We start from the raw sequence: 27,515 nt of genomic DNA on the forward strand, positions 1-27,515 counted from the left end.
GGCTGGGGAGGTAAAATAAGTTGTCTGAGATCCCAAAGCTGGCCATTAAAAAAAAAAAGAAAGAAAGAAAGAAAGAAAAAAGCATGTAGAGATGTCACAGGAGTCTGTGTAAAGAGACTTCTCCAACCAGAGGTGGGCAGCTCTAGGCCCCAGGAAGGAGGAATGCAACCGGGAAGCATGTCCTTATCAATCCAAACCCATACAGACAGACATACTGTGAAGAATATAAAACATGCTTAAATTTTAAAGTTAAAAAAAAAAAAAAACACATACACACACACAAGACTTCATCCAGCACAGGTCAACAAACTTTTTCTGTAAAGGCCAGAGAGTCAATGTTTTAGGCTACATACGGTCTCTCTCACATGTTCTCCTTCCTTCCTTTCCTTCCTTTTAAGTAACCCTTTAAGAATATAAAAACCATTCTTGCTGCGGGGGCCATACAACAACCACACTGTGGGTCTTTTTCCTTCCTCAGCTTGAGTGTTCTAGACAGAGATCCTTTGCAAAAGTCCTAATTGACACAAAACAGTTCAGCGTAGGGACTCCACAGGCCCAATAGATTTGAGAAGAAACAATGCAAACTGAAAAACTCAAGCCAATGACCAAATACAAATACACCCTGAGCAATAACCCAAATATATCCCAAATACACTAAGAAGCCGACTTGAAGGGGCATTTTTTAAAAGGATGGTTTTGGGGTTTTTTTTTCCATAGTTACTTGGTTAAAAACCAAGTTTTTCACCACCATACGAGCAAACATAAAAGCACAAATGAAGCGACATTTACTGACCACCACCACAAGCTAGTTGAAAATTAGTTTCTCTTGATTTTATTGTTCTTTTAAAAAAATAAAAGTATGTTTTTTACCGATACAGGTTAGAATGTTCCCAGGGTAAGGAACCAGGCACCAGAGATCAATTCTCTGTTGAATTTCAGTAGCACTTGTGAAGTTCTATTTTTAACTCAAGGATATTTTTGCTATTTTTTGGAAAAATAACTTAGTAAAAAAGGTCATTAAGCTGCATGCATGCTCCTGAATTCATGTGTTCTTTTTTACTTGCCTCCAAAAGCGTGAGACACAGTTCACAACAAGCAGGTTTGGGTACATACAACATCCGAGTGGAAATCCCATGTTTGTTTCTTCTTTGACAAGGAAGCTTCCAACAACAATCCTGTAGTTTAATCTTATTTGGAGGTCACCCTGATGATTTTATCAAGGCTTTGAATGAAGTCCTGCTCTTAAGGGCTGCATTCATAAGGCCATGCCACCCCAAAGACTGTCAGGGTCCTGAAGCAAAGGTCAACCTCAGGCCAGGGCAGAAGTTCAGGAAAACTAACGATCAGGATCGATCTAAAGAGGATGCAAACTTTCCAACTGACTTGGTCTACACAAGATCCCCTCTGAAACAAGCACACCTCCAAATGCCTCAGTAAGAGGCAGATTAAGATGTCCCAGAGGCACACTACACCGTAGTTTCTTTTTTAAAAGGCATGTGTCTATTCTACTCTGCTCTCCTAGACCTGATTTCATCACACAGACCCTTCCTGTGCCACAGAGCAAAGTTTTGTTCTAGAAGATAGCCTGAGTCTGAGATGGGCTCATATCCCACTTTTACGGCATCTCCAGACATTAAAAACGCATCTCAAAACCATTCGGGAGTCTGGTCAGCTCACAATGATGGGGTAGCCTCAGCATCCACACCTTAGCACCCTTTCCACAGGCTCCAGTTTGTCCCTGTCCCATTTGCAACACACCAGCAAGGAGGATGGGGATTACGATACAACATTTCTTGGGGCCACGGGCGATGGCCTCATTGGCTAATGTAACTGTTTGCTCCTATTTCTCAAACTAGCTTCAAAACACAAAAACCTAGTTTAAAGAGGGTAAGAAAGGTACGATTCCCGCACAGGCACACCGGGGCTTCAGCTTCCGTGGATTTCCTAAAGCAACATCTTGACTACACCCTGGGCTGACGGCAGCGACGGTGAGGAAATATTTGAAGGCGGCTTCCCAAATTCCAGGCGTTTTCCCAACCTTCAGACAGAGCAAACCAAATTAGGTGGACATTACAGCTGTTACAGACTGGCTAGCATTGGGGCCTGCAAGTTCTAAGAGTGAATATCAGGAGTCAGGAGCAGTGTCTCCCTGGGTGTCATTTTTCTCTCCCATGAAATGAAGGAAAGGACACTGGCCACCTAGCTCACACACTGCCAAGGCCACACAAGAAGCCCAGTCACATAGAAGACCCGCTAAAGACATCCTCTTCGACAGGGCTGCATGCCATACAAAACGAGTCTTCCTTTCCCGCCAGCAGTCTGCCATGGTGACAGGTCTGCCACAGTGACATGGCTTGGGAGCCAGGAAAATGGTGGCACAGCTTAGAAAATTAATCAATCTAGAAGCTGCCCCTTTGCTCCTCAGGTAAGCAAATACGCGATGCTGCCAGAGATCAGATTTGTGTCTTCCCATCAGGTGACTAGCTTCAGGAATCTAGTCTGGCTAGAACTGAATGCTTACTTCCTGAGTTTCTAAAGATCTTATTTATTTATTTTTTTTTTTTAAGGAAAAAAAATCCTCCTCTGGGGGAAGCAGAGCAGTGTTTGAAGCTCAAGTCCCAAACAAGTGTTTTATACAGGATGTGCTCACAGGGTGACCAGGAGCTGGGGCCGCAGCATCAAATAATGAAAACGAGCCTCTTCCTAGCCATTTACTCTTAACCAGAAGATACCACCTAACTCTGTCTCAAAGGGGGTGGGGGCAAGGTTCACAGACATAACCCTGCAGCTTTTCCCAAATGGCTACTGGTCAGGGGTTAGAGGTTCCCACCTGGAATGGACAGCTAAAGGTACTGACCCTTTATCACCCAGAGGCACGCCGGTGCTGCTTGGCTGTCTCTCACTGCCATCTCTGTGCTTGCTCCCCCGCCCGGAGGCTGGGCCACTTGTTCGATTTGGGGACTGATCATACACAAAGTTCCGGCAGGACGCAAGTTTGGACTCCAGGGCCTGCAGAGAAACACATTTTCATCTTTCAAGTTAAAGACAAGAACTCCCCTCTCACCCAGAGCCTGAACACAGACAATAACTTGCAACGGTGGTTCTCAAATTGTGTTATACAGTGGAATTCCAAAGTGGGGCCCTGAAGGGACCTAATGTATATCTAACTTTTAGAGCCACTAGCCTCAGACATTTTTAGGAGCTTCCTGAGAAATTCAATAACCCTGCCAACCATCTAGTTCTGCCTATGGGAAATATGAAATCCACTTTGGATTTTGTCCTAGCCTTTCAAGATTTTGTTTTTTAACTCTCTAAGAAATAAATAAATGAATGAATGTTGTTTGCTTATTTATAATTATTATATAATATATAATTATAATATAATTATTTATAAATAAATAATTTTATTCATTCATTTTTAAAGATTTTATTTATTCATAGAATACACAAAGAGAGACAGAGACACAAGCAGAGGGAGAAGCAGGCTCCATGCAGGGAGCCCGATGTGGGACTTGATCCCAGGACCCTGGGATCACACCCTGGGCAGAAGGCAAATGGCTTAACTGCTGAGCCACCCAAGCGTCCCTCCCTAAGAAATTTAAAAAGAGGAAGCAATTTTTATAATGTTTCTCAGTTCTCAGTTTTTTTCAAATTAAGAAAAAAACCATAGACACCAACCAAATTTCTCAAATTCCAAAGAAAAATGGCAGGGAAAGATATGCCCAGGGATCAAAGGGATGAAAGTTAGAGCTCTGGGTGTTCGTCAATAACAATGCCCACAGAAGTTCAAATGATGCTACAGGACACTAACAGAACCAGAGTTTTGCCTAAAATGCAGGGAGTCTCTGTTAAAGGGGAGAGGAACTAATCAGGTCACCCCTCTCCGATATCCTGAAACAGGCAAGGAGCCACACCAAAGCCCAGGGAGGTGGCAGTCTTACCCCTACTTTCCGAAGCAGGTCTCCCACAATGTTGAGGGCCGATATCCGTGCTGCAGGAGTGAGGGGAGTCCCACCCATAGAGTCGTCCAGACCTGGGTGTGCAAAAGGAGGGACACGTAATACCAACCCACAGTCGAAAGTTTGTGCACAAACATCCCTAAATGCAGAACCACGGGTGTGAGCGCAGGAAGCTAACTCTGCCCTCCGATCCTAGATGCTGCCCTGTTTCACTTGACAGTTAACTAAGACAGAAAAAGTGTACTTGATGAGCAACCGTTTGCAGTCTTAAAACTACCGTATTAATTGTTTATCTTTATGTATTATTCTTTTAAAGCAAAATCAAAACAAGTCTTCTTGAAATTCTAGGAATTCCATGTAGTTATGAACATCATCCGAACAAACCACATTTGTAAGGGGGCTTCCTTTCCAGAGCCCCTCTCTCTCCTCCAAGCAGGACCCAAGGACCAGCAGCACCAGCATCATCCTGGTTAGGATGCAGGATCCCAGGCCCTGCCCAGACCTGCTGAATCTTAGGTGCATACCGAAGTGTGGAAAGCCCTGCTCTAGACAGGGATTCTGGAAGTCTCACCAGTCTCTTGATCCCAGGGAATAGGCTAACAGATAAAATAGTCAGTAGTAGTGTGAGCCCTGGAGCCAGCTAGGCCTGGGTCTGAATCCCAACTCTGCTATTCACCAGCTGTATGACCTGATGTAAGCTCCTTTATCAGGGCCTTAGTGTCCTCACCCATCTCCTCACCCATCCCATGGGGACAGCACTGGCATCTTGGCCTGTGGTAAGAATTCAGTGAGGTCATATATATGCAAAGCATCTGAAGCAGAGTGGCTAATGAGCATATACCAAGTACCCAATAATTGTCTATTGTTGTTACTTGCTATTAAGTAACCCAGTAACAGTCTTAGTTAATCAGCAGAGGAGCTAGGGTGAAAACTCAAATTTTTCTTTCTTTTTTTTAATCATACAGCCCAGGTTATACTGGTTCTACTTCTAGATGGAAATATTGCTGGACTCACAGAATGCTTTTCCAATTTTTTTTATCTGGTTACTGCAATTTTCAACTTCGGAAACTTTGTGTTTAAGGAGAGGATTTCTGGCTTCCAATGAAGACTGAGAATGTCTGCTAATGCCTGGGGTAGGAGCAGAGTGGCAGCTGCCCCCTCGAGATGAGGCTTCCATTTTCCTGCTTACCACAGACTCCATCGCTCCCTATTACCTCACAACCAAGCTCTTCTTATCTCAAAGCTTTGCCCCCCACCCTAGGAACACCCATTTGCTCCTTTTAAACACACCCAGTGTCTGTCTCACCCAGAACCCGACTCCTAGGAGAGTTTTGTGAAGCAGAGAAAATCCTCCCAATGGCCATTCCCTTACCGCGTCTGAACGTCCCTGGTGTGTTTAAGCTAGTGCTGGGTCCCCGATGAGCTATGGGAGTGGATGGTACAGAGCCAGTGGCCTGCACAGCTGTGTCTGTCCTTTCGGCTTCCACCGAGCTAGGCATGGGGGTCCGGGGCTTCTCCTGCTTCTGCTGCACAGCCAACTCCTGCCGCAAATCTGAGCCAGGACAAGGATTCAGATTAGGTCCTTGCTTCGGGTGATGGGGGGAGGGGAGGGTCAACAGTAGACACTGGTCAGGGAAAAGAAGTACCAGAATGGAAAATCATAGGTGAAACCCTCAATGAAGTGAAACCCAAAGGACCTGGCCTAGTAGGCTTGGAAAATTATAGATGTTTTAAGTAAAAACATTAAGGTTTAAACATTTTTTTAAACTATGGCAGTGGCAGGTCACTATTGCTTTCCTTGTTTCAAAAGCAATTTCAGTGCAATAGGAATAGAGAATAAATACTAAGTGAAAATATGCTTTCCCAGCCCATCCCCAAATGCCCCTCCTTACCCATAATCACTATAATATGGAGAGATATTTTCAATCCTTTTTCTCTGTATTTTCAGACATACAGTTTACATAGATCTCTATTAGACAAATAATAGGAGTTCTCATAAAACATAAATAGAAACATATCTACTGACTATGACAGTATATCTTAACCTAACTATATTTATATCTATAATTTAACAATTGTTTAACGTTCCAGAAAATAAATCTATGCAACTTATTTAACCACTTCACTACTGATAGGAATTTAAACCACCTTTCAATGGGACCCCTGGGTGGCTCAGTGTTTGAGCCTCTGCCTTCAGTTCAGGGCACGATCCCATAGTTCCAGGATCGAGTCCCGCATCACGCTCCCTGTAGGGAGCCTGCTTCTTCCTCTGCCTATGTCTCTGCCTTCTCTCTGTGTCTCTCATAAATAAATAAATAAAATCTTTTAAATAAATAAACTATCTTTCAAGCTTAAAGAGTGTTTTCTTTTTAACCCCCCTTCTACTGGCTCTATTTTAGAAACTAAATTAATGTTATGAACAATTAATTGGGATGTTAAAAAAAAAAAAATCTCTTCTGCACCTAGATCTACCTCTCGAACTGTGAACTTCCATGGAGCAAATGCTGATGGGAATTCAGTGCTCTAAGGCACATGTATCAGCTGCCATCAAGCCACAAAAACAAGCGGGCTAGCACGGAATTCCATCAACACGAATTTTCTCCCAACAAAACTCTTATACCCCTACTGATCAGAAAGCTAGGGGTGGGTTTAAATAACCACAAGGGGTCTTTACAGGGCCAGACATCAGACAGTTCTTAGCAAGGGGTCAAGACTGAGGCTGAGGGCTACCCAGTGTGGTTCTATACCCTCTGACCCAGACTGTTCATGTGCCAAGTGGAGCATGGATTTCCAGCCAAGGTAATGCTGGGCAACCTTGCAGGACAAGCTGTTCTCAGGGAGGGAGAGGGGAAAACACTGGTGAGGGCACAAAGAACAAAGCCATGGCCTCCTGACCTCTGGCTTCATCCTTCAGTCGCTGAACAGATTCTAGGAGATTCTCTTTCTCATCAAGCTCACTCTCCAGGAAGGCATTTCTTTCAATGGCTTGATTCAAACGCTGCTCAAAGTCTTCCAGAGACATGATCGTGGCCCTGGTAAAAAATAAAAATAAAAATATGCAATTACCATATGATCCAGCAATTACTCTGCTGGGCATATATTCAAGAGAAGTAAAAGCAGGATCTCAAAGAGATAATTGTATACGCATGTTCATAGCAGCATCATTCATAGCAATCAAGCAGAAGTAACCCAAACATCTACGAACAGATAAAGAGAATGTGGCATATACAATTGATGTATGAACAGAGCGGGTGAGGAGGATAGTGGTGCCAACCTTCACATGTTAAAAACCTACATATAACTTCTGACTCCCAAAAATTAACTATGAATCATCTAGTATTGGTCAAAAGCATAATCAACAACAGTCAACTAACACATATTTTGTATGCTCTATGTATTACACACTGTACTCTACAATAAAGTGAAAGAAAATGTTATTAAGAAAATCATAGGAAAAAACACATTTATAGTAACAGACTGCATTTATTTAAAAAAATTCTGTGAGCAGACCCACACAGTTCAAACCTGTGTTGACTCAACTTTGCATACACTGGAATATTATGCAGCCTTAAAAAGAAAGTAAAAGAAAAGAAAATCCTGTCGCACACTACAACATGGGTGAATCTCAAAGATCTATGCTAGGAAAATAAGCCAGTCACATGAGGACAAATACTGTAGGGTTCCACTCCTACAGAGTACCCAAAGTAGTGAAAAATCAGAGAAAACAGAAAGGGGATTACTGAGGGCCAGAAGGAGCATGGAGGAGGATTTAGTGTCTAGTGGGTCCAAGTTTCAATGTCACAGGATGAGAAAGGTCTGGAGAGCTGTTGCACAATTAGGTGAATATACTTAATGCTTAAAAATGGTTAAGATGGTGAATTTGATGTAATGTGTTATCACAAGAAGTTTTTTTTCCAACTTCTGTGTAACAGGAACATGGAAGAGTAAAATGAGATAAATCAGTCTGGGCAGCCTGGGTGGCTCAGTGGTTTAGCGCCGCCTTCGGCCCAGGGTATGATCCTGGAGACCTGGGATCAAGTCCCACGTCGGGCTCCCTGCATGGATCCTGCTTCTCCCTCTGCCTGTGTCTCTGCCTCTCTCTGTGTGTCTCATGAATAAATAAATAAAATCTTAAAAAAAAAAAAATCAATTCTAACCTTTTTCCTACCTTAGCATTCATATGTTAAACAAAAAAGAACCCTTAAGGAATGTATTTAATTTTTAGTTACTTCCAATTAGGCCCTGAGTCTCTCAAGGTTATGCCCTTCCTAAAAGTAAGCCATTTCATTTAACAGATCTACAGTAGAAGAACTTTAACAGGCAAATGTCTGGTAGGGCTGAGAAATTACTGTTCTTGAAGTAGATGGTCAAATTTTCCAAATACAACTATTAAAATTTTATAATAAAATTGTCATGTCTTAGATACAGAGAGAGGCAGATACACAGGCAGGGGGAGAAGCAGGCTCCCTGTGGAAAGCCTGGTGTGGGACTCGGTCCCAGGACTCTGGGATAACGACCTCAGCCAAAGGCAGACTTGAGCCAAAGGCAGACGCTCAACCACTGAGCCACCCAGGTGCCCTTAATTTTTTTTTTTAATAAACCTCAGTATCCCATAACTTTATTCATTCTATAATGATGGGTCATTATATATATAATGATATGAATAGGGATCCCTGGGTGGCGCAGTGGTTTGGCGCCTGCCTTTGGCCCAGGGCATGATCCTGGAGACCCGGGATCGAATCCCACGTTGGGCTCCCGGTGCATGGAGCCTGCTTCTCCCTCTGCCTATGTCTCTGACTCTCTCTCTCTCTCTCTGTGTGACTATCATAAATAAATTAAAAAAAATTTTTTTAAATTATGATATGAATATATGAATATATATGAATGATATGAATATATGATATTCATGATATAATGATGACTTGGGCTTCACCTCTACCTCTTCTGATTTTTTTTTTTTTTTAAGATTTTATTTATTTACTCATGAAAGCCAGAAGAAGAAACAGAGGGAGAAGCAGGCTTCCTGACAAGAGCCTGATGCAGGACTTGATCCCAGGACTCTGGGATCATGACCTGACTCAAAGGCAGACACTCAACCACTGAGCCACCCCAGTGCCCCTACCTCATCTGATTTTAACACCAAACAATTCAGCATTTGGCCGCAATGGGAATCCTATGTGCCTTTAATTTTAAAAAAATATAATGAAATGTAAGACAGACAAGAAAAAGAAAGCACAGACTAACTGCTTTATAAACCTTGGACTGCAGAATGCCCTTCCAACTGTGGCTGATATATCTAACCACAGAGAAATCAAATAACTTCTGGCAGTAACGTAAACAACAAAGCTGGAGGACAAATCTAAACTCCAAATATTTTCAATTCGTATCAAAACATATAACAATCTCCTAGAAATGAAAAACAACCTAATTTAAAAGTAGGCAAAGATAAACAGTTCATAGAAAAAGACATAAAACAGTTCTTAAATTAGGAAAAGGAACCAACATCACTCATAATTGAGAAATGTATCCATTGGTCACTTATACTGGCAGAGATGCAAAGTTTTGAAAACCACTCTGTTAGTGAAGCTATTTGGAAAAGAGGGATTTACATACATACTTGCAGGGAATATAAAGTGATACAACCATATAGAGAACAAATGGGCAATAACTATCAAAATCACATACGCATCTATCCCTTGACCCGGCAATTTCACTTGTGGGAATTTATCTACAAATAAACATCCGTGCAAGCAATGTTTAGCATTCGTAACAGAAATGCTTATCACTGCACAAGAATGCAAATGTAGCAGATAACCATCCACAGGGGACTGGACAAATAAATTATTATGTATTATACAACACCAACCATACAATAGAATATTATGCACTTGGGGAAAAAAGAACAAAGAATGTTTTATGTCCTGAAAAATCTGGAAGATCTACTGTTATGTGAAAGAAGATGTGCAACAGTGTGTATAAAATGCTCTTTGTAGGAAGGGCAGAAGGGAGGGATAATATGAATTCCCCTTTTCCCTATTTGCTTGAATTTGCATTAAAAAAACTCGACCTTTTGTACATTATTTTTGAACTGGTGAATGTACTATCTCTTCATGGTAGACTGCATCACTGGTCCTAATTCTTCAGCCTCCCTACATCCACATCCTTGTTATGGCCTCATTGTGAGTGGAATATACTGTCCTACCTCTTGACTTGGACCATGTGACTTGCTTTGATCAATGAAATATGGGGGGAAACAATGGTATGCCACTGGCTTGCTAAAAATCACACATACTACAAAGTCACGGAAATCAAGTCATTACAGTATTGGTATAGTAATTCACAAATTGTACACTGGACCAAAATAAAGAATTCAGAATGAATCCCAGGATATGTCAGAGATTAACATATGACAGAGATGGGTTACACTCAGTGGGAAAAATGAGTGTTTAATAAATAGTACTGGCACAATCAGCTATCTATGCATTGAAAATAAATTGGGGGGCAACTGGGTGGCTGAGCGCCTGCTTTTGGCTCAGGTAATTCTAGGATAAAGTCCCGCTCTGGTCTTTCTGCAGGGAGCCTGCTTCTCCCTCTGCCTCCATCTCTGCCACTCTCTGTGTCTCTTACAAATGAATAAATAAAATCTTTAGAAAAAAAGAAAAGAAGATTGGATCTAGTATCTTGTACTAGATAAATAAATTTCAGGCAGATTAAAAGCATAAGTATAAAACAAAAAAGTCTTACAAAAAACAAATTAAGAGAAGACACACACAAAGGATCAAGGAGCTCTCCCTAGTGAACTCTGGAGACCTAGAAGCTAAAAAAGGAGACATAAACTGGATGATCTAAAAATGGTAATTATTTGTATGGAAAATGATAACAGAGACAAAGGCAAAAGACTGGATTATTCTAGGACAAATATTTTCCATGTAGGACAAAAAGATTAGCAGTGAAAATATACAAAGAGCTCTGACAAATGGGTAAGAAAAGAGACCCCATTTCTGATAATGATAAGGTGGCTTGCATCAGACGAAACTTCCCATAGATTACACTAGAGTCTGGAGACCCTGGCAATAATGGGAGCCAATACAGTGGGTGAATGTTGCATCTCTGTTAGTGCTTTGCCTATAGCTCCAGTGATAGAAATCCACTAACACAGGGGAGTGCCAAATTCTCATACAAACTCTTCTCGTATCTCTGGCAAACCCCTGGACCATGCATATGCACAGCAGACTTGAAGCAGTCTGGTCAAGGCTAAAAGAATCAAACAGATTTCAGCTTCTGCCCATTAAGCAGAAACAGTTTGTGGAGTGTTAGTTCAGCCAAGTTAACGGATCAAAAAAACAAAACAAAACGAAACAAAAAAACATAATCCATAGTTTCTGTAACACATCATTCATAATGCATGTTCTAGAATTTAAAATTACTTGACACGTTAAGAACACAAAAAATGTGATCCAAACTCAGGAGAAAAGGCAATCACGGGGACAAATCAGCCCTAAGATAACCTAGACGTGAGAATTAGCAGGAAAGGACTTTCAAGTAGCTACTGTAGCTCTGCTCAAAGACATAAAGAGAGGGGTGCCTGGGTAGCTGTCTGTCAAGCATTCTGTCTCTTGATCTCAGCTAAGGTCTTGATCTCAGGGTTGTGAATTCAATCAAGCCCCACATGGGCTCCACACTGGGCACGGAGTCTACTTAAACTGATGATGATGATAATGATAATAATACTAATAATGATGCAGAGGACTGTGGAGGCGACATAAAGTTTTCATATCTTAACAAGAGCATGGGTCACGTGAACATATATGCAATTTATCCAAACTGATGGAACTATATGTTTAAAATCTGTGCATGCCACTATATGCAATTTATATCTAACTTTTAAAGTGGTGTCATTAAAAAGAAAAAAAAAAGGCCTGGCACAGAGTAGTTATATAATAAAAGTTAGGATTGTTAGTATTCTGCTAAACAACAGAATGTCAGTTTAGGAAATCCTGTTCTTCGAACATGCTTACCTTAGGGCGGTATCTAGCACATGCTTGTCCTTCTGCCTGGGATGTTCTCACCTCATAATCTTCCTCCCCTGGATGATGCCTATGCATCTCCTGGTCTTAGCCCAAATGTCACTTCCACTGGGAAGTCCTACTTAACATTTACCTGCCAATGGCCGGACTAATGCATCCTATCACATGCCCCCTAGACTTGCAGCACCTACTGCTGTAGTCAAGTTGCACTTGGGGGGCGACTGGGTGGCTCAGTTAGTTAAGTGTCTGCCTTTGGCTCAGGTCATGATCTTGGGATCTTGGAATCCAGCCCTGAGTTGGGTGCCCTGTTCGCAGGAAATCTGCTTCTCCTTCTCCCTCAGTGCCTTTGCCAACTCAGGCTCAAGCTGTCTCTCTCCAATAAATAAATAATCTTAAAGAAAAAAAAGTTGCACTTATCTGTCCATTTCCTATAAGGACACTGGCTTGGCTCCCTGCTGAATTCTTTATACTTAACCCAGTGCTTGGTACCCAGGCGCTGGGGTCAAACAGTAAAGACAAAAGGCTCTAAAATCTGTTTTCTCCTTCCCGACGTACCGTTTTGCTCTTTCCAAGTCGTCATTTGCTTGCTCCAGCTCTCTGATGTATTTCTGAAGTTGATCCTTGATTGCTTTGGTCTGGGCAAGGTCATCCTCCAAGGCTGAAATCTGCCGGTAGCCTTCGGAGTGCTGAGTTTCAAACTTCTCCTGGAGGACAAAATTAACACTGAGGGTATGATTTAAGTCTTCTGATAAGCGGTGTTCACCTTCCTTCCCTGTCATTTCCTTAAAAATACTTGAACATACATTTTCCTGCTGGAGTGAACACTGTTGTGTTTTGTTGTTGTTTTGGTTTTTTTTTTTTTTTTTTAAGATTTTATTTATTTGAGAGAGAGAGAGAGAGCAAGCACAAGAGCATGAGTGGGGTGAAGGGCAGAGGGAGACACAAACTTCCCACTGAGCAGAGAGCCCGATGTAGGGCTCCATCCCAGGACCCTGGGATCATGACCTGAGCCAAAGGGAGCCGCTTAACCAACTGAACCCCCTGGGTACCCCAAACACTGTTGTTTTTAGCACATGAACATCCATCTCTCCCTATGTGTGCAGTTCAGCAGCATCCTGATTTCTTTAGGGGATTTAGCTCTCCATTATAGGATCTTTATGGGACCAGTCTTCACCTCATCCTCACAAGGAGGCCCCAGACATTCTAGCAGCCTCCTGCCACAGCCTGGGGACATGCCTAAGATCAGCCAGCAGAACCTTCTCTCCACATGGATCATGACCATGTGAGGGCAGACAGCAAGAACGGGGAGCCACCATTCAAAGCTGTTATATTCCAAGTGCTTCCTGCCTCCTGCCCCCTCCAGAACTCGGTCCCTGCAGCCTCTAGGTGTTAAGAAGCCCCTGACAATCTTCAAAGCAATTATTTTGCTCAAAGCATCCACAGCCATAGAAAGCCACATAAACTTCTCCAACTCTCATCCACAAGGGCAACACAAATCCACTTCATGTGACATCCCTGGATTGTGTATCAGGAATCACAATGACTTTGGATGCTTGTGCCTCGCCCTAAGAGCAGGAAACCATGAACTTAGTCTGACAACTGTTCTAACTTTGTGATCCAGGACACACCCCTGCAGCATGGGGGGAGTTAGAAGGGACTTCTGGACCTTTGTGGGAGGGAGGGAAGGAAGGAAGGAAAACAAAACAAAAAGAAACAAACCCCACAACTTGTTATTAATTACCAAAAGTTGCTTCTCCCTCTGCCTGTGTCTCTGCTTCTCTGTGTCTGTCATGAATAAATAAATAAAATCTTTAAAAATAACAATAGTAATAATTACCAAAAGTAGCTCAGTATGATCTGACTAGTGCTTTCCAAGGCAAAGAATAGTAAAATGACTTTGCGATCTGCTGCTGCTGAATTTCAGCAGCTAACATTCATCGCATGCTTACTCTGGGTCAGCTTCTGGGCTCACGACAGTACTTATATTGGCCCATTTAACGCCACTTCAGAGATGTGAACTGAGGCTTCTTCATTAACCCAAAGCCAACTGGGAGCTAATGACTGAGCCAAGATCCAGTCTGGGCCACCAGGGCTTGTGCTCTTAAAAAAAAAAAAATAAAAGAATAAATAAATTTATTCATTCATGAGAGAACACATCAAGGGAAGCAGAGACATAGACAGAGGGAGAAGCAGGCTCCCTGCAGGGAGCCCCATGCGGGACTCAATCCCAGGACCCCGGGATCACGATCTGAGACAAAGACAGACACTCAACCACTGAGCCAACCAGGTGCCCCAGGGCTTGTGCTTTTTTTTTTTTTTTAAGATTTTATTTATTTATTCATGAGAGACACAGAAAGAGAGAGGCAGAGACATAGGCAGAGAGAGAAGCAGGCTCCATGCAGGAAGCCCGATGTGGGACTCGATCCCGGGACTCCAGGACTATGTCCTGGGCCAAAGGCAGATGGTTAACCACTGAGCCACCCAGGGATCCCCAGGCTTGTGCTCTTAAAACAACTATACTAAATTGCCCTCCAACATTTCCTTCCAGAACACATTGGTATTGACTGTTCGTACACTACACACACACACACTCTGCTCAGGCTTCTCTTTCAAATCACCTTCCTTCACCCAACACCCCTACTGCTTTCCCTTCATCTACACACAAAAGAAAACACTTCCCACAGGAAAGGCCCAAAGTCTACTTAGAAAGTTTGAGGGGTCCTGGCTGGCTCAGTTGGTGGAGCATCCAACTCCTGATCTCAGGGTTGTGAGTTCAAGCCCCACATTGGGTGTGGAGAGGACTTAAAAAATCTTAAAAAAAGGAAAAAAGGAAGTTTGAAAAACAGATGAACTCCTCTCTCCTCAATCAAGTAAACAAAGGCGTTGCTAATCTGGATGCGCCAGGATAGTGACATAATGGTGCCTGGGCCAGAGAGGTGTGGTGAGAGCACCGTGGGGGAAGGGCTCCCACGGAACAAGTAGATCATTTACAAGGCGCTGACAGGGAGGGCATTCCACATCCTCGCTGCTCGGTCCCCTCTGATACTCTGTTTCCTGGCCTGGAGCACAGGAAGCATCTCCACTCAGGCAAGGAGGGGCCGACCAAGCCCCACGCCCGGGAAATTCCCAGGGCTGGCTCTGATGGCTTCACACCCTTTATCAGGGTGCATCACCAAATAAAACAGAAAAGTAGAGGATCCTAGGTCAGTAACCTAAATTCAAATGCAGCTTCCAAGATGATGTAGTTAAGGGGCTTCTCCACCGGCATAAAGATTCAAATGATGCCCTTTGAAGTTAGGGACATGAAAAGCCATTGCTAAATATTGTGCTTTCATTTGGGGTTAATTATAATAAGCTGTCAGCTGATGGAGGCCTCAACAGACGCTCTGTTTGACCTCTTACAGGCCTTTTTGTTCAATTTGTGATGAATAAGCCAGTTGTCAAGAAGTCTGACTCAGTTGAATACATTTCTCTGAGTTACTGACAGATATTTGCTGGCAGCAGTTTATTTATTTTTAAAGTAATCTGTACCCCAGCATGGGGCTCGAACTCACAACCCTGAGACCCCGAGCCGCATGCTCCAACAGTGGAGCCAGCCAGGAAGCCCCCTGGCGGCAGTTATCCTATTTCCTTGCATTTCTATTTCTTTCCCGGCTCTATGCTCTGCACCTCATGCATCTATCATGTGGCTGTCATGAAGAGGTCTTCTGCAGGTTCAAGGGCTCTGTTGGGAAGCAGTTAATTACTTCATAATTGCGCAGTATGAGCCTGCCTCCATGGAGGGCCTGTTCCCTCTCCCGACTCTGGTTCACAGATTTTACTTCCACACTGCTTCTTGCGTCCCTTCCAAGTTAAGCATGGGAATGATTCCTTAGTGCGTATGGCAGGGGTCAGGTTGTTAATCAAATGAGTGATGTGGGCCAGGTGTAGAGATAAAGCAAGGGACACTTATATCTCAGTGTCAGAAATGGAGGTGGGGGATGGCTGCGGGAACTCAGATGGACTGGTGAACAGTGGCTCTGTCTCGGCAACCACTACATGGTGTTTTGTTGGTGTGGAATAATGCAGGCCTGGTATGGCCAGATCTGCTGGTTCTCAAAGGGAGTCAGGAATCCAGATTTTTATACAAAGCCTCACGACTTTGAATATTAAGTACTTAAGTAGGGGCATCTGAGTGGCACAGTCCGTCAAGCATCTTACTCTTCATTTTGGCTCAGGTCATGACATCAGGGTTGAGACTGAGCCCCACGTGGGCTCTGCACTCAGCGTGGAGTCAGCTTGAGATTCCCTCCCTCTGCTGCGCTCTCCACACACATCCACGCTCTCTAAATAAATAAAATCTTTAAAAAACATTAAAGACGGACACCTGGGTGACTCAGTGGTTGTGTATCTGCCTTCAGCTCAGTCGTGATCCCAGGGCCCTGGGATTCAGGGCTTCCCCACAGGAAGCCTACTTCTCCCTCTGCCTATGTCTCTGCCTCTCTCTGTGTGTGTCTTATGAATAAATAAAATCTTAAAAAAAAAAAAAAAAAGCAGAACAAAACAAAAAACACTAAAAGATGAAAATTTTATTACCAAAAGAATAAACTATAAACAAACCCTCAACTCTAGGGAATAACAGCATGCTGAAGGTCGCCTGGGTGGCTCAGTGGTTGAGCATCTGGCTTTGGCTCAGGGCGTGATCCTGGGGTCCTGGGATCAAGTCCCTCACTGGGTTCCCTGCAGGGGAGCCTGCTTCTCTCTCTGCCTATGTCTCTGCCTCTGTGTGTCTCTCATGAACAAATAAAATTTTTAAAGGCCTTGCTTCTCTCCTCTGCCTATGTCTCTGCCTCTGTGTGGTCTCTCATGAACAAATAAAATTTTTAAAAATAATAGCATGCTGAAGTATTGACGGGCAAGTGTATAGATGTAAGTCACTCTGAACTCCATCAGAAAACTAGATTGATAGATGGATATGATAGGTAATAAAAAGTCAAGCATGGCAAAGGTTATTAGTAGAGCCTCAGTGGCAGATAAACCAATGGCCACTGGAAAAGTCTTTCAAACTTGCTGTGTGCATGAAAACTGTCATGACAAAATGTTGAATAAAAACCACCAAAGGCTAACAGGTGAAAACATCTTTGGGCCAGATTGATCTGTAGATGGCCAGTGTGGGCTCTGTGGTCTACAACATAAAAAGTTTATGCTCAGCTCTGAGATCTTTGGGATCTTTCCTCTGCCCCTCCCCAACCCTCAATCCCCAACCCAGTGGCTGGTCCCACTTTTTCCCATGCACTACTAAAGCCAGGATTCTCAAGTCTGCTTGATACCCATTCTTGTCTGTGTTTATGGAAGGTCCAGATTAACTCTTCACTAACCCCTACACCTTAACCTGCTGGCTATGCGCGCGCGCACATACACACACACACACACACACACACACACACACATGCACACAGACTCCCCTCACCTTCAACCATCAGATCAAATCCTCCCAGCTTCCCCATGAAGCTGTCTCCAGCTCATGAAGACCTTTCTCAGAAGGATCTCCTAGTCAGTACAATGTAATTGGGTATCTTAAGTGCTTTTTGGGGTTAGGTTGGTCTTCCTCACAGAGCTTCCGGAATACCAGGAGTGCATCTCCCTCCACTATCTACCATACCTTACCCTTGGTTCTTTCCTCTAGCACCTCATTAAAATTTACATGGGGAGCTTTATTTTTAAAAACTGAAGGGGTGCCTGGTGGCTCAGTCAGTTAGGTGGTCAACTAGATTTTGGCTCAGGTCGTGATCTCTGGGTCCTGGGATCTATCCCTGCATTAGGCTCCGTGCTCAGCAGGGAGTCTGCTTCAGGATTCTCTCTCCCCTTCAGGCCCTCTCCTTGCTCACTCTATCTCTAAAACAAATAAATAAATCTTAAAAAAAAGACATGCAGACATGCTAGGTGCCCCCTCAAACACATTCAGACCAGGAACCTCAGGGCAGAGGTAGGTTCAGGCCTGATTTTTTTTTTAAGATTTATTTATTCATGAGAGACAGAGAGAGAGAGAGGCAGAGACATAGGCAGAGGGAGAAGCAGGCTCCCTGCAGGGAGTGATATGGGATTCGATCCTGGGACTCCAGGATTATGCCCTGGGCCGAAGGCAGACGCTTAACCGCTAAGCCACTCAGGGATCCTACAGGCCTAATATTCATGAAACTAGCCAGGTGATCCAGCCTGGCAGTGAGGGCTGAGAGCCGAAGTCTCCAGGGCACTGTATGAGTGATTATCTGCTAAGCCCTACAAAACGTCCAAAAGGCAGTCTTTGCTCTTGGAACCAGTGATGCTCCAGATACTTGGCAACATCTGTAGGTATTTCTGGTTGTCATCATCGGGGGCGGGGGAGGGGGGAGTATATTGGGCCTTGTACAATATAATGATGAGCAGATCTAGTGACACCCTATACTCTAAAAATGTCTATCTTTGGGCACCACAGTGGCTCAAGTTGGTTAAGCTTCTGCCTTCACTCAGGTCATGATCTCAGGGTCCTGGGATCAATCCCTGCGTTGGGCTCTTTGCTCAGTGGGGAGTCTGCTTCTCTCTCTCCCTCTGCCCCTCCCCCAGCTTGTGCTGTCTCTTTCTCTCAAACAAATAAAATCTTAAAAATAAATAAATAAATAAGAACATCTACCTTTCATATGCCTTGTGGGGTTGTGGTAGATAGCCAAGGATGACCATGTGGACACATGTGTGACTCGTTTCTCATAGAGCTCCTCCCAAAGGGGGCAAAAAAAAAAAAGAGTTCTACTACCATATGCACCCAGCAGGCCAGCAGGCTGGCCTCCCACGGCAGGGCTCACTTTCCCAAGCACACACACCAGGAGGGAAGGCTGTCTAGACCTGCTATTTCCTCTCACCTTGATGGTTTCCAGCTCCATACGAAGGCGGTTATTCTCTGACAGGAGGTCCCTGTTCCTGGTTTCAATCTGTTGCAGCTGCGTCTCCAATTCAGCTTCATATTCGCGGCTTCCCTCCTGGAATTCTCGGAGTTCCTCCTGTGTGTTCTCTGCCCTAAAAAATTCCCAGCTGTGTCAGGCAATCATTTACTGAGCACCTACTGTGCTGCTGAGTGTTATGCATACCTTTTGAGGCAGAAACTCTCCTTACCCTCATTTTACAGATAAAGCTGAGCTGAGTAACTTGTCTCAAGGTCATAGGAGTCAGAAGCAGAGCTCAGACCTGAACCTAGGTGTTCCTGACTCCAAAGCCATTTCTTTACCAACCCACCCTCCACTCATTCATTCAACGTATTTTTTTTTAAACTCAATGTGGACTTGGGATTGCATGCCCTCTACAGATTTACTTATAAGCAGAAATTGGATCTAATATAAATGTTTGCTTATCCCCACGGCTGCAATGTACACCCACCCACCCCCAGACACTCAATTCCAGCTCCTCAAGCCTTAAAAGTCAAGCAACATTTTTTTTTAATACTAAATCTGAATTATCTTTAAGTCCAAGTAAGAATAAGGAAATTAGAGGAACTGGAATAAGACCTCCAGGTGGAGAGTAAAAGAGTCCATGAGAAACAAAGAAACAATGCTGAACACACACACATACACACACTCTACTCCCAGATAGGGACACTGAATTGTTGGCTTCAGATCTAAAATCTGCAACAGCCCATATTGTCAGGCACACGGAGAGGTTCTTTCCTCTCGCGAGGGGGAATGACCAGATATGGCATCTGGAACGGATAAAATCCTGCCAGAAAATAAGATGGGAAGGAGCACAGACAGCAATTTGCTTAGGACCATAGGCTTTGGCACTCACATTCTAGCCAAGCCACTTACTGCCTGTGTGACCTTGGTGGGCAAGTTTATTTGCCTTCCCGGAGGCTCAGTTCCTCATTTGCAAAATGGGGTAATAATTGTTTCCTCAGGAGGCAGTTTGAGATTTAATGGACAGAGTGTGTGTAAGGTCCTTTACAGTGCTTGTCACTTAAGAGGCCACAAAACACATGGTTGCTGCCACCCCAATGGGAAGAAAAAGCAGGGTCGACTTTGGAAGACTGACCTCTGCTTGTAGGTCATAGCCAGATCTTTCCAGTAGTTCGCTTCTTCCTCCTCAGAACTGAAAGTCTTTCCCGAGTCTTCCATTGTGAAAACAAAGGAAGAGGTCACTCTCCTTGTGGCATGGTGTCTAGGAGAGAAAGCTTTAATATTATTACCCATATCTGGTTAAATAGCTATCTCTTTTTTAAGATTTACTAGAGAGAGAGTGTGTGCAGAGCACGAGAGGGAGTGCATGAACAGGGGGAGGGTCAGAGGGAGAAGCAGACTCCCACTGAGCAGGGTGTCCGACACACATGGGGCTCAATCCCAGGACTCTGGGACATGAGCCAAAGGCAGACACTTAACCTAAGACTGAGCCACCCAGGTGCCCCTAAATAGATGAGCTTTAATGGGGGGGAAACCTCCTGAATTTTATGTTGGATTAAATGATAAAACATTGCCAAAAACTGAAACTAAACCCAGACAAAATACAGCCCACCCACATTACATTCCACAAATTGACAAAACTACCAGGACTGTATTCATTTCATGGGGAGAGAGGGGTTGCCAAGGGAGGGGAGAAGGAGGTGAGGACATCGCCTGGGGTTCTAGTTTAGACAACTGGTATACCACCATCCCCATCACCAGTAATAAAGAATATGAGAAGGAAAGTCTTTGGGGCATGAGGATAATGAGGCCAGTTTGGGACATTTCCAGTTTGACATGCTTGTGACACATCCAGAAGCAAAAGATCTGACTCTAGGGTGACACAAACTTAAAGAGTCCTGAGCTTGTAGCTGCTTCTTCCCTTTTTCTTGTGACGGAACTGCTGGAGAATCTAGTGAGGACTATTTATGGAACTCTGAGGAATGCCAACGTTTGACTGGTAGGCAAAGAAAGAAACAGTAATCTTAGGAGATAGAGGACAAATGAAGAGACAAGAACCAGACAGTGAGCCATCCTGGGAATAGATGGTGTCAAGGGGGAAAGCAGGAACGTTCCACAGTATCCATGCTACAACAGAGAAACTAAGATAAGGACTGGAAAATACCTAGGAGACTTAGCGAAATGTCGGTCACTGGTGATGTGGGCAAGAGTAGTTTCAACACAGTGGAGGGGGGAGGAGGAATAAATTGGGTGGTTACGAGGAGGCAAAGAAGAGGAAGTAGAGGGAATTTTGGAGAGCCGGGTGTGAGAAGCAGACAAACGGGAGAGTAGCTAGAGGGCAGGGGGTGGGAATGGGGCCTTGGCTCCAAGAACTTGGAGACACCCAGAGCAGAGGCTGGGGAACAGCTGGCAATTCACAGACTCCCTGCTGGTAGAGCCTCTCCACATAACAGCTTATTCTCTGAATTTAAGACTCTGAACTTGTCAAAAGTTCATCAGGAATCCAAATGAGAGGTCTCCAAGGTCCCTTCCTTCCCTCAAGGGAGCTCACAATGTGGTGTCCTTAGGGACAAAAGAATGAACGCAACCCCTCACTTTGCAAGGTATAACTATATTTTTTTTTTTTTCTTTTTGAGAGAGACACCACACGTGAGAGCAAGCACTGCAGAAGGAGAGAGTATTTTAAGCAGGCTCCAGCTCAGAGCATGGAACCCAACTTGGGGCTCCATCTCAGGACCCTTAGATCATAACTTGAGCTGAAATCAAGAGTCGGATGCTTACCCAACTGAGCCACCCAGGCGCCCATAACAAGCTGTATTTTTTACTACAAATATGAGTCATTCAGCTAAATATGTTAGAGTTGACATGGACACAACACCAACTTCTGGATCCCTGGCAAAAAAATAATTTAATTATATTGGAGCACAATCCTTATTTATAACTAGATTTGTTAGTACCTGTACTCACATCTTACTAATTTCTCTCCCTTCCCAGATTCAGAGACAAGATGCCCCATTCCCCACCTACCACCTTCTGGGGAACAGAATTTCTCTGAAAGCTGGATGAAAGCAGAAAAGCTGGACAGAGTAGAAAGCCGTCCATTTGTTGATTTTTTTTCCAGTCCAGTATTTCTTCTTCCAGCTTTCTGGAACACCACCCCAATCTTAGGAAAACCAACCCTATACTCATTCCACATGATTCAGATGTACTTCGCACCAGCATCTAGGAGACACATGATTGGACGGATGCCTCCAGCATCAGTAACTGGCTCAGAGGTGGGCCAATGTTGGTTCAGGGCTGGCCCTTACCCAAACTGAGCAAACCAGTGTCCAGGTCTTGGGCTTTCGAAGAGCCATCAAGAAAGACACTCTGGGGGATGCCTGGGTGGTTCAGCGGTTGAGCGTCTGCTTTCTGCCCCAGGCGTGATCCTGGAGTCCCTGGATCGAGTCCCACATGGGGCTCCCTGCATGGAGCCTGCTTCTCCCTCTGCCTATGACTCTGCCTCTGTGTCTTTCATGAATACATAAATAAAATCTTAAAAAAAAAAAAAAAAAAGACACTCTGGAAGTGTTAGCTAACCTTATTGTGGTAATGGTTTCACAATATACATGTTTATCAAACCATCATGCTATATGCCTTAAACTTACACAATGTTATTTGCCAATTATATCTCCATAAAGCTGGGAGAAAAAAGAAACTCTTTCCACTAGGGTAAGACGGTAGGAGGTAAGCCTGGAGCTGCCAGAGATCATCCCTCCATCATAAGAGAAGGAAGCCAAAACAGAGGAAAGCAGGGCCAAGAGGTGGAGACACTGGGTCCTGATGATATCATTTGAACACCTGGATCCAGTCATACTTGATTTAAGGTTATGAGAAATTGCCAACCACCTTTCTTGATTATACCAGTTAGGATTGGATTCCTGCCATGGAGATCCTGATTAAGGTAAGTAGTGAAAGATGTTGTTTGCTGAAAGTAAAAAGAACAGAGCACCTGGAGTGTAAATAACAGTAATTAACATGGCAGGAGGTAAGGATAAACTCAGGTCTGGTACTCCCTGCTCAAGCCTTAAGCTCTGATGACCCCAGAACTCATCAATATGAAATCCCCAAACCACCGCCTCTAGTGTCAAGAGCCTGTGCAACTGAGGACCGTGTGGCCATTATGTAGAGTACAGTCTCAACTGCATGACATGGGAATCTGTGTAGTAGGCCAAAAAAGTGAGAACTAAAAACAATGGGTGTAAATCGACTTTTCCTGCTATCTGGGAAAATATCACGTCCAATATTTAATGTAATTAGTTCCTACTTCTCTAAACATTCCCCAACCCTAGCCCCCCTCGTTAGCAATTCTTTCTGTTCCTTGAACACACCAAGCTTGCTCCCACCTCAGGGCTTTTGCACTTGCTATTCTCTGCCTGGAATGCTTCTCCCTCAGCTCTCTGCCCAGATATCCTTCTTGTCATTCCGATCTCAGCTAAAATGTCCTCCCCAGGGAGACCTTATTTGAATATCCCACCAAATATCCCCTCCAGTTCTTCACTATTAACACCTACTTTGTTTTATTTCACCATTTTGAGTTTTGTTTTTATTTTCCCCCACTGGAATGTCAATGATTGAATACAGCGGCCTTCTGGGTCTTGCTTTTTTTATCCCAATGCCTAGAACAGTGCCTGGCATATACTAGGCATTCAATAAATGTTTGTGGAATGAATGAAGGGGAAGACAGATATGGGACCACTAAGAGGAAGGGGATGTAAGGTTAAGGAAAGGCAGGAAGGCAGAAACCTCTGAAGACTAGTTTATAGTTGACATCTGTAAATCTCTAAGAGGCTTGTCAGGAAAACCTCACTCTCCCTCAGCACCTGTGTGGCATCTCATTAGTGGGAAGCGGCAGGAGAGGATACCATGTTGGAAACGACCCCCGCCTCAGGTGTACATGATAAGGATCATCTGATACTGTTCTTGGGGTTTAATAACGGTTCATCCTGCACTCTTAAAACATGGCCAGTGAGGACTAAAAGTCCTTGGGAAAGAAGTGAATTTGAGATGTTTTAGGAGGCACTTCCAATGCAAGAGAGGCTTTAATTATAATGGTGCTGATGGGTGGGCTGATTTTGGACTTCAGGGCCAGGAGTTGGTGGGGAGAAGCTAAGCAGAGACCTGAGCTCCTGTCACAGCCTGAACCAACTGTAGTTCCTTCAACTAAAGGGCAAAAACCACAGGCTTGGCATTTCAACCCAAACCGCCGTGCAATTTAAAAACAATCCTTAGGGAAGAGAAAAAAATATATCCTAGACTAAGAAGCAGTAACAGCTGAACTTCACACTGAAACAACAATCTTAAAAATGTACGATTCTTCCTTTGCCATTTGAAAATGTCTCACAGTTCCAATGTGCATTATTCTTTGCCACAGAAAGCAGGTAAGATGACTTGGAAAGACTCCCTCTCCTTACTGAGTTGAACCACCACCTTCTGTTTGCCCTGTGCTGGGTGTGTAATAACTTATCTTCAAGTTTATCCCCTTTGAGCCAACTGACTATAAGAGTAAGCAAGACATCACTAGGTTCCTAGAAGCAGAAGCTGGAGCAGAAACACTGCATGCCTTGGCCATTTCCATAGGTGCAAGTGAATGGCTAGAGGCAAACCAGACCAAGTGCAAGTTGGGAGGGGTGACTGGAGGGCCTTTGAATTCAAGTTCATGGTCTCCTTGGGGTTGCAAAGAGAATGTCCAGAGGTCAGATTCACTCGTTTTATCCGGCCCACATAGTCTCTTCAAAGGCACTGTGACAAGCATGGGTTAATGCTAGGTCTCGGTATATACAACTCTGTACCCGCTCTCTTAAAAATGGGTGCTACATGTATTTATTACATTTGTGCTACAAGTGTTCTAGGCATTTTGCCTCTGAGCCTGTGCTCTCAATAGGGCCATCGTGCCCCAGGAGCTCTATGGACAAATCCAATGGGCACTTCGAAAGTATATGCTACAGCATGTAAGGAAGAACAAGCTGGGAGCAAGAAGTTCAAAAATTATGTGTTCTCCATTTTGCGTAACTTCAATCTCCTGACACACCTTTGCTTTCAAAACCCTAGAGAGAAAAAAAAAAGCAATCTCCTTTCTTCACTTAGAAGAAAGCCAGCATAGCTGGTCAGGAACAATACACATGGATAAACTATCAAGAATTAACACAATGCCCTCCTCCACACCAATCTCCATCCTCCCCAACCAAAACAAACGGAAGAGCTGAATGAAGAGGGAGGGTCAGAAAGACTTGGCCAAACGTCAGCACGTGCTTCAACAGCTTCTAGGTTATGACGCAGGCCCTGCATTTTGCAGAAGTGGCATCACTGGGGCAAAACCAGTCAAGAGTCAGCAAGTCTGGCTTCTGTCTCTACACCTTCCAAGTCTATAATGATCTTCCTACAAAAATACTGAGATAGGCATGCAAGGACATATACTCAAGGGTGTATGCCATCATTCACTGATGTGGAAAATTGGAGCACCTCAACTGTCAACAGAGGACTGGGAAAAATTATGTAGTCGTTAAGAAATATATGAACTAATATGGAAGAAAGCTCATGATACGTTGAAAGAAGGGTACCAGTTTTGTTTGTAAAGGTACGTCGCTCTCTTTGCATACATGAAAAGGATCTGGAAGCATGTACCAGACGGGGGTAAAGTAGGCACTGAGATAGGACCTGTGGGGTGGGAGCAGGGGGAGGCGTGGCCAGTGGCTCAGTTGGGTTAAGTAACTACCTTGGGCTCAGGTCCTGGGATCGAGCCCCGTGTTGGGGTTCCCTGCTCAGAGGGGAGGCTGTTTCTCCCACTCCCTGCCCCCACCCACGCTCTCTAATAAATAAATAACATCTTAAAAAAAAAACCTGTTCCAGACACACTACTGTATGCATCGATTTTTACAGTAAGCATAGGCTGCTTTTGAAATTTTAAAAAGCTTAACTCAGATCAAAACATAGAATGAAAAAAAAATAATAGAATGGCTACTGTTTCAGGATAAGGTTATTCCATTGAATCAAGATGCCAGGGAAAGATTTTTTCCATACCCTGGTTTCCCTCTCCTCCATCCCTTCTCCAACATTTCCAAACACCTACTAAGTACTTAAGGCACTGCTGGGAGAGGCAGGCAGAAGGCACGTACATCAGTACTAGGTGCAAAAACAGTCCTAGCTGCTGACACAAACTTTCTGAATGCAGGCCGTCTCCTGTCAGGAAATTATCTGGTAAGGAAAGGGAGTGTAATCTCTCTGGGCTCACACGTTCTGAGGCAAAAGAACACACTTTGGAAACAAAAATAACATCCTAACAGAAAAAGCCAAGTTAAACTATTATCCAAAACGAGAGGATAAAATATGCCAGTCGGAGGCCCCTGAGACTTCAAGGATCTAATCCTACACAAAGGACACAGTAAGAGGAAAGATTTAAGTTTCAAACCTGGTTAAATAGCAGTGTGGTGGTGGGGTCAGATAAGCAGCTCTGGGAGTCAGTCACCGGGATCCAACTGCTCTTCAAAGCACCCTATCCATGTCCTAAAAGGCCGTCCTCTCCAAGAATACAGAAACAAAACTAGCATAGAAAATGACAAATCTCTGCCCAGTGCGCCCTGTAAAGGCCATTTCTTTAGAAAGGAAGTTAAAAGGGACCTTGAGGCTAAAAGTAGAAAAGAGGCACAACCTGGTACCAACCCTGGACAAAGAAATCTGGGAAGCTCAGACCCTCAGGAGGCAGAGAACTTGAGATGACTGGAGAAGATAAGGTTGCTTTCCCCCCAAAAGCGGTGTCAAGGTGATGATGGCGGGATTTCCCATGACCTCGGGGAGGCAGGTAAGCCCCAGCACTGCATTCAAACTGTAGAATAAGCGTTTTCATCCTTTATCCAATCCTTCCCCAAAGTGCAGTCAGGAGAAATCTGAACCTCCCTGCAGCAGAGATCTGAGAAAAAGCAGGGGGAAGGAGACTGTTCCAAACACGTTCCCGAAGGCAAGGGAGATGGATGCCAAGGAGGGGGGGAGGCTTTTGGAAGGAGGCCTGAACTGAGGGGTGGAAGTAGCAAGGGGCAGTGGACGAGACGTTTGGAGGGGGCAGGGGGAGTACGAGGAATGAGGGGGGAGTCGGGGGCAGCAGGAGGAAAAGGGGTGGGGGGGGGGAATGAGACAGGGAAAAACAAAAAAAAAAGAGCGGAGAGTCGGGAGGGGTGGGGGTGGGAGGGGCGGAGGGCGGAGGGGCCGGGCCGCGGGGGCTGGGGTCGAGGAGGCCAGAGGGGCAAGCAGTCCCGGAGGGAGCGGAGGGCAGCAGGTCGGGAGACGGGCCAGCGCTGGGAGGGAAAGAAAGTTGGCAGAGGCGAGCAGCTGGGCGCGAGGACACAAGGGTGGGAAGGCGCAAAGTTAGGCAGGGCGGCTCCGGAGAGCGGGAGTTTTGAGCCCAGCGCCCGGGACCAGCGGAGCGCGGGCGGCCGGGGAGGGGCGCTGCAAGGGCCCCCCGCCAGGAGGCGCGGCGGTGCCGGAGGGCTTCCCGGCGGTGGCGGCGGCCCCGGCCCCGGCCCCGGCCGCGGCAGCCCCGCACTTACCCGGGAGCGGTCCGCGAGGACGGGCGGCGGCGGCGGCGGCGGCGGGCACTG

At 44.6% G+C, this 27,515-nt stretch overlaps 1 protein-coding gene across 3 annotated transcripts; it reads right to left on the minus strand.

Moving 5' to 3' along the window:
• Positions 1-806: 806 nt before the first annotated feature.
• NDE1 (nudE neurodevelopment protein 1) lies at positions 807-27,515 on the minus strand. Of its 3 annotated transcripts, none has more exons than XM_041749958.1 (9): positions 27,465-27,515; positions 20,021-20,146; positions 18,862-19,015; positions 12,542-12,690; positions 6,855-6,991; positions 5,332-5,511; positions 3,942-4,033; positions 2,858-3,009; positions 807-2,038 (listed from the first exon to the last, which is right to left on the minus strand). In XM_041749958.1, exons 2-9 carry the CDS (start codon positions 20,101-20,103, stop codon positions 1,945-1,947), a joined length of 1,041 nt encoding a protein of 346 aa, XP_041605892.1. In that variant the 5' UTR covers positions 20,104-20,146; positions 27,465-27,515; the 3' UTR covers positions 807-1,944. The 3 variants fall into 3 exon arrangements, with proteins under 3 accessions (XP_041605892.1, XP_041605894.1, XP_041605893.1); XM_041749960.1 differs by lacking the exon at positions 27,465-27,515 and adding an exon at positions 26,584-26,830; XM_041749959.1 differs by lacking the exon at positions 27,465-27,515 and adding an exon at positions 26,333-26,524.

The sequence above is a fragment of the Vulpes lagopus genome, chromosome 3 (genome assembly GCF_018345385.1).
Source record: "Vulpes lagopus strain Blue_001 chromosome 3, ASM1834538v1, whole genome shotgun sequence".
NCBI lineage: Eukaryota > Metazoa > Chordata > Mammalia > Carnivora > Canidae > Vulpes > Vulpes lagopus.

Coding starts and splice junctions, on each gene's coding strand:
- NDE1 (XM_041749958.1), bottom strand. CDS start 20,103: ATGGAAGACTCGGGAAAGACTTTCAGTTCTGAGGAGGAAGAAGCGAAC. Junction 4,034..5,331: donor ACCAGGGACGTTCAGACGCG/GTAAGGGAATGG, acceptor TTGCACACCCAG/GTCTGGACGACTCTATGGGT. Junction 3,010..3,941: donor ACCTGCTTCGGAAAGTAGGG/GTAAGACTGCCA, acceptor GTTTCTCTGCAG/GCCCTGGAGTCCAAACTTGC.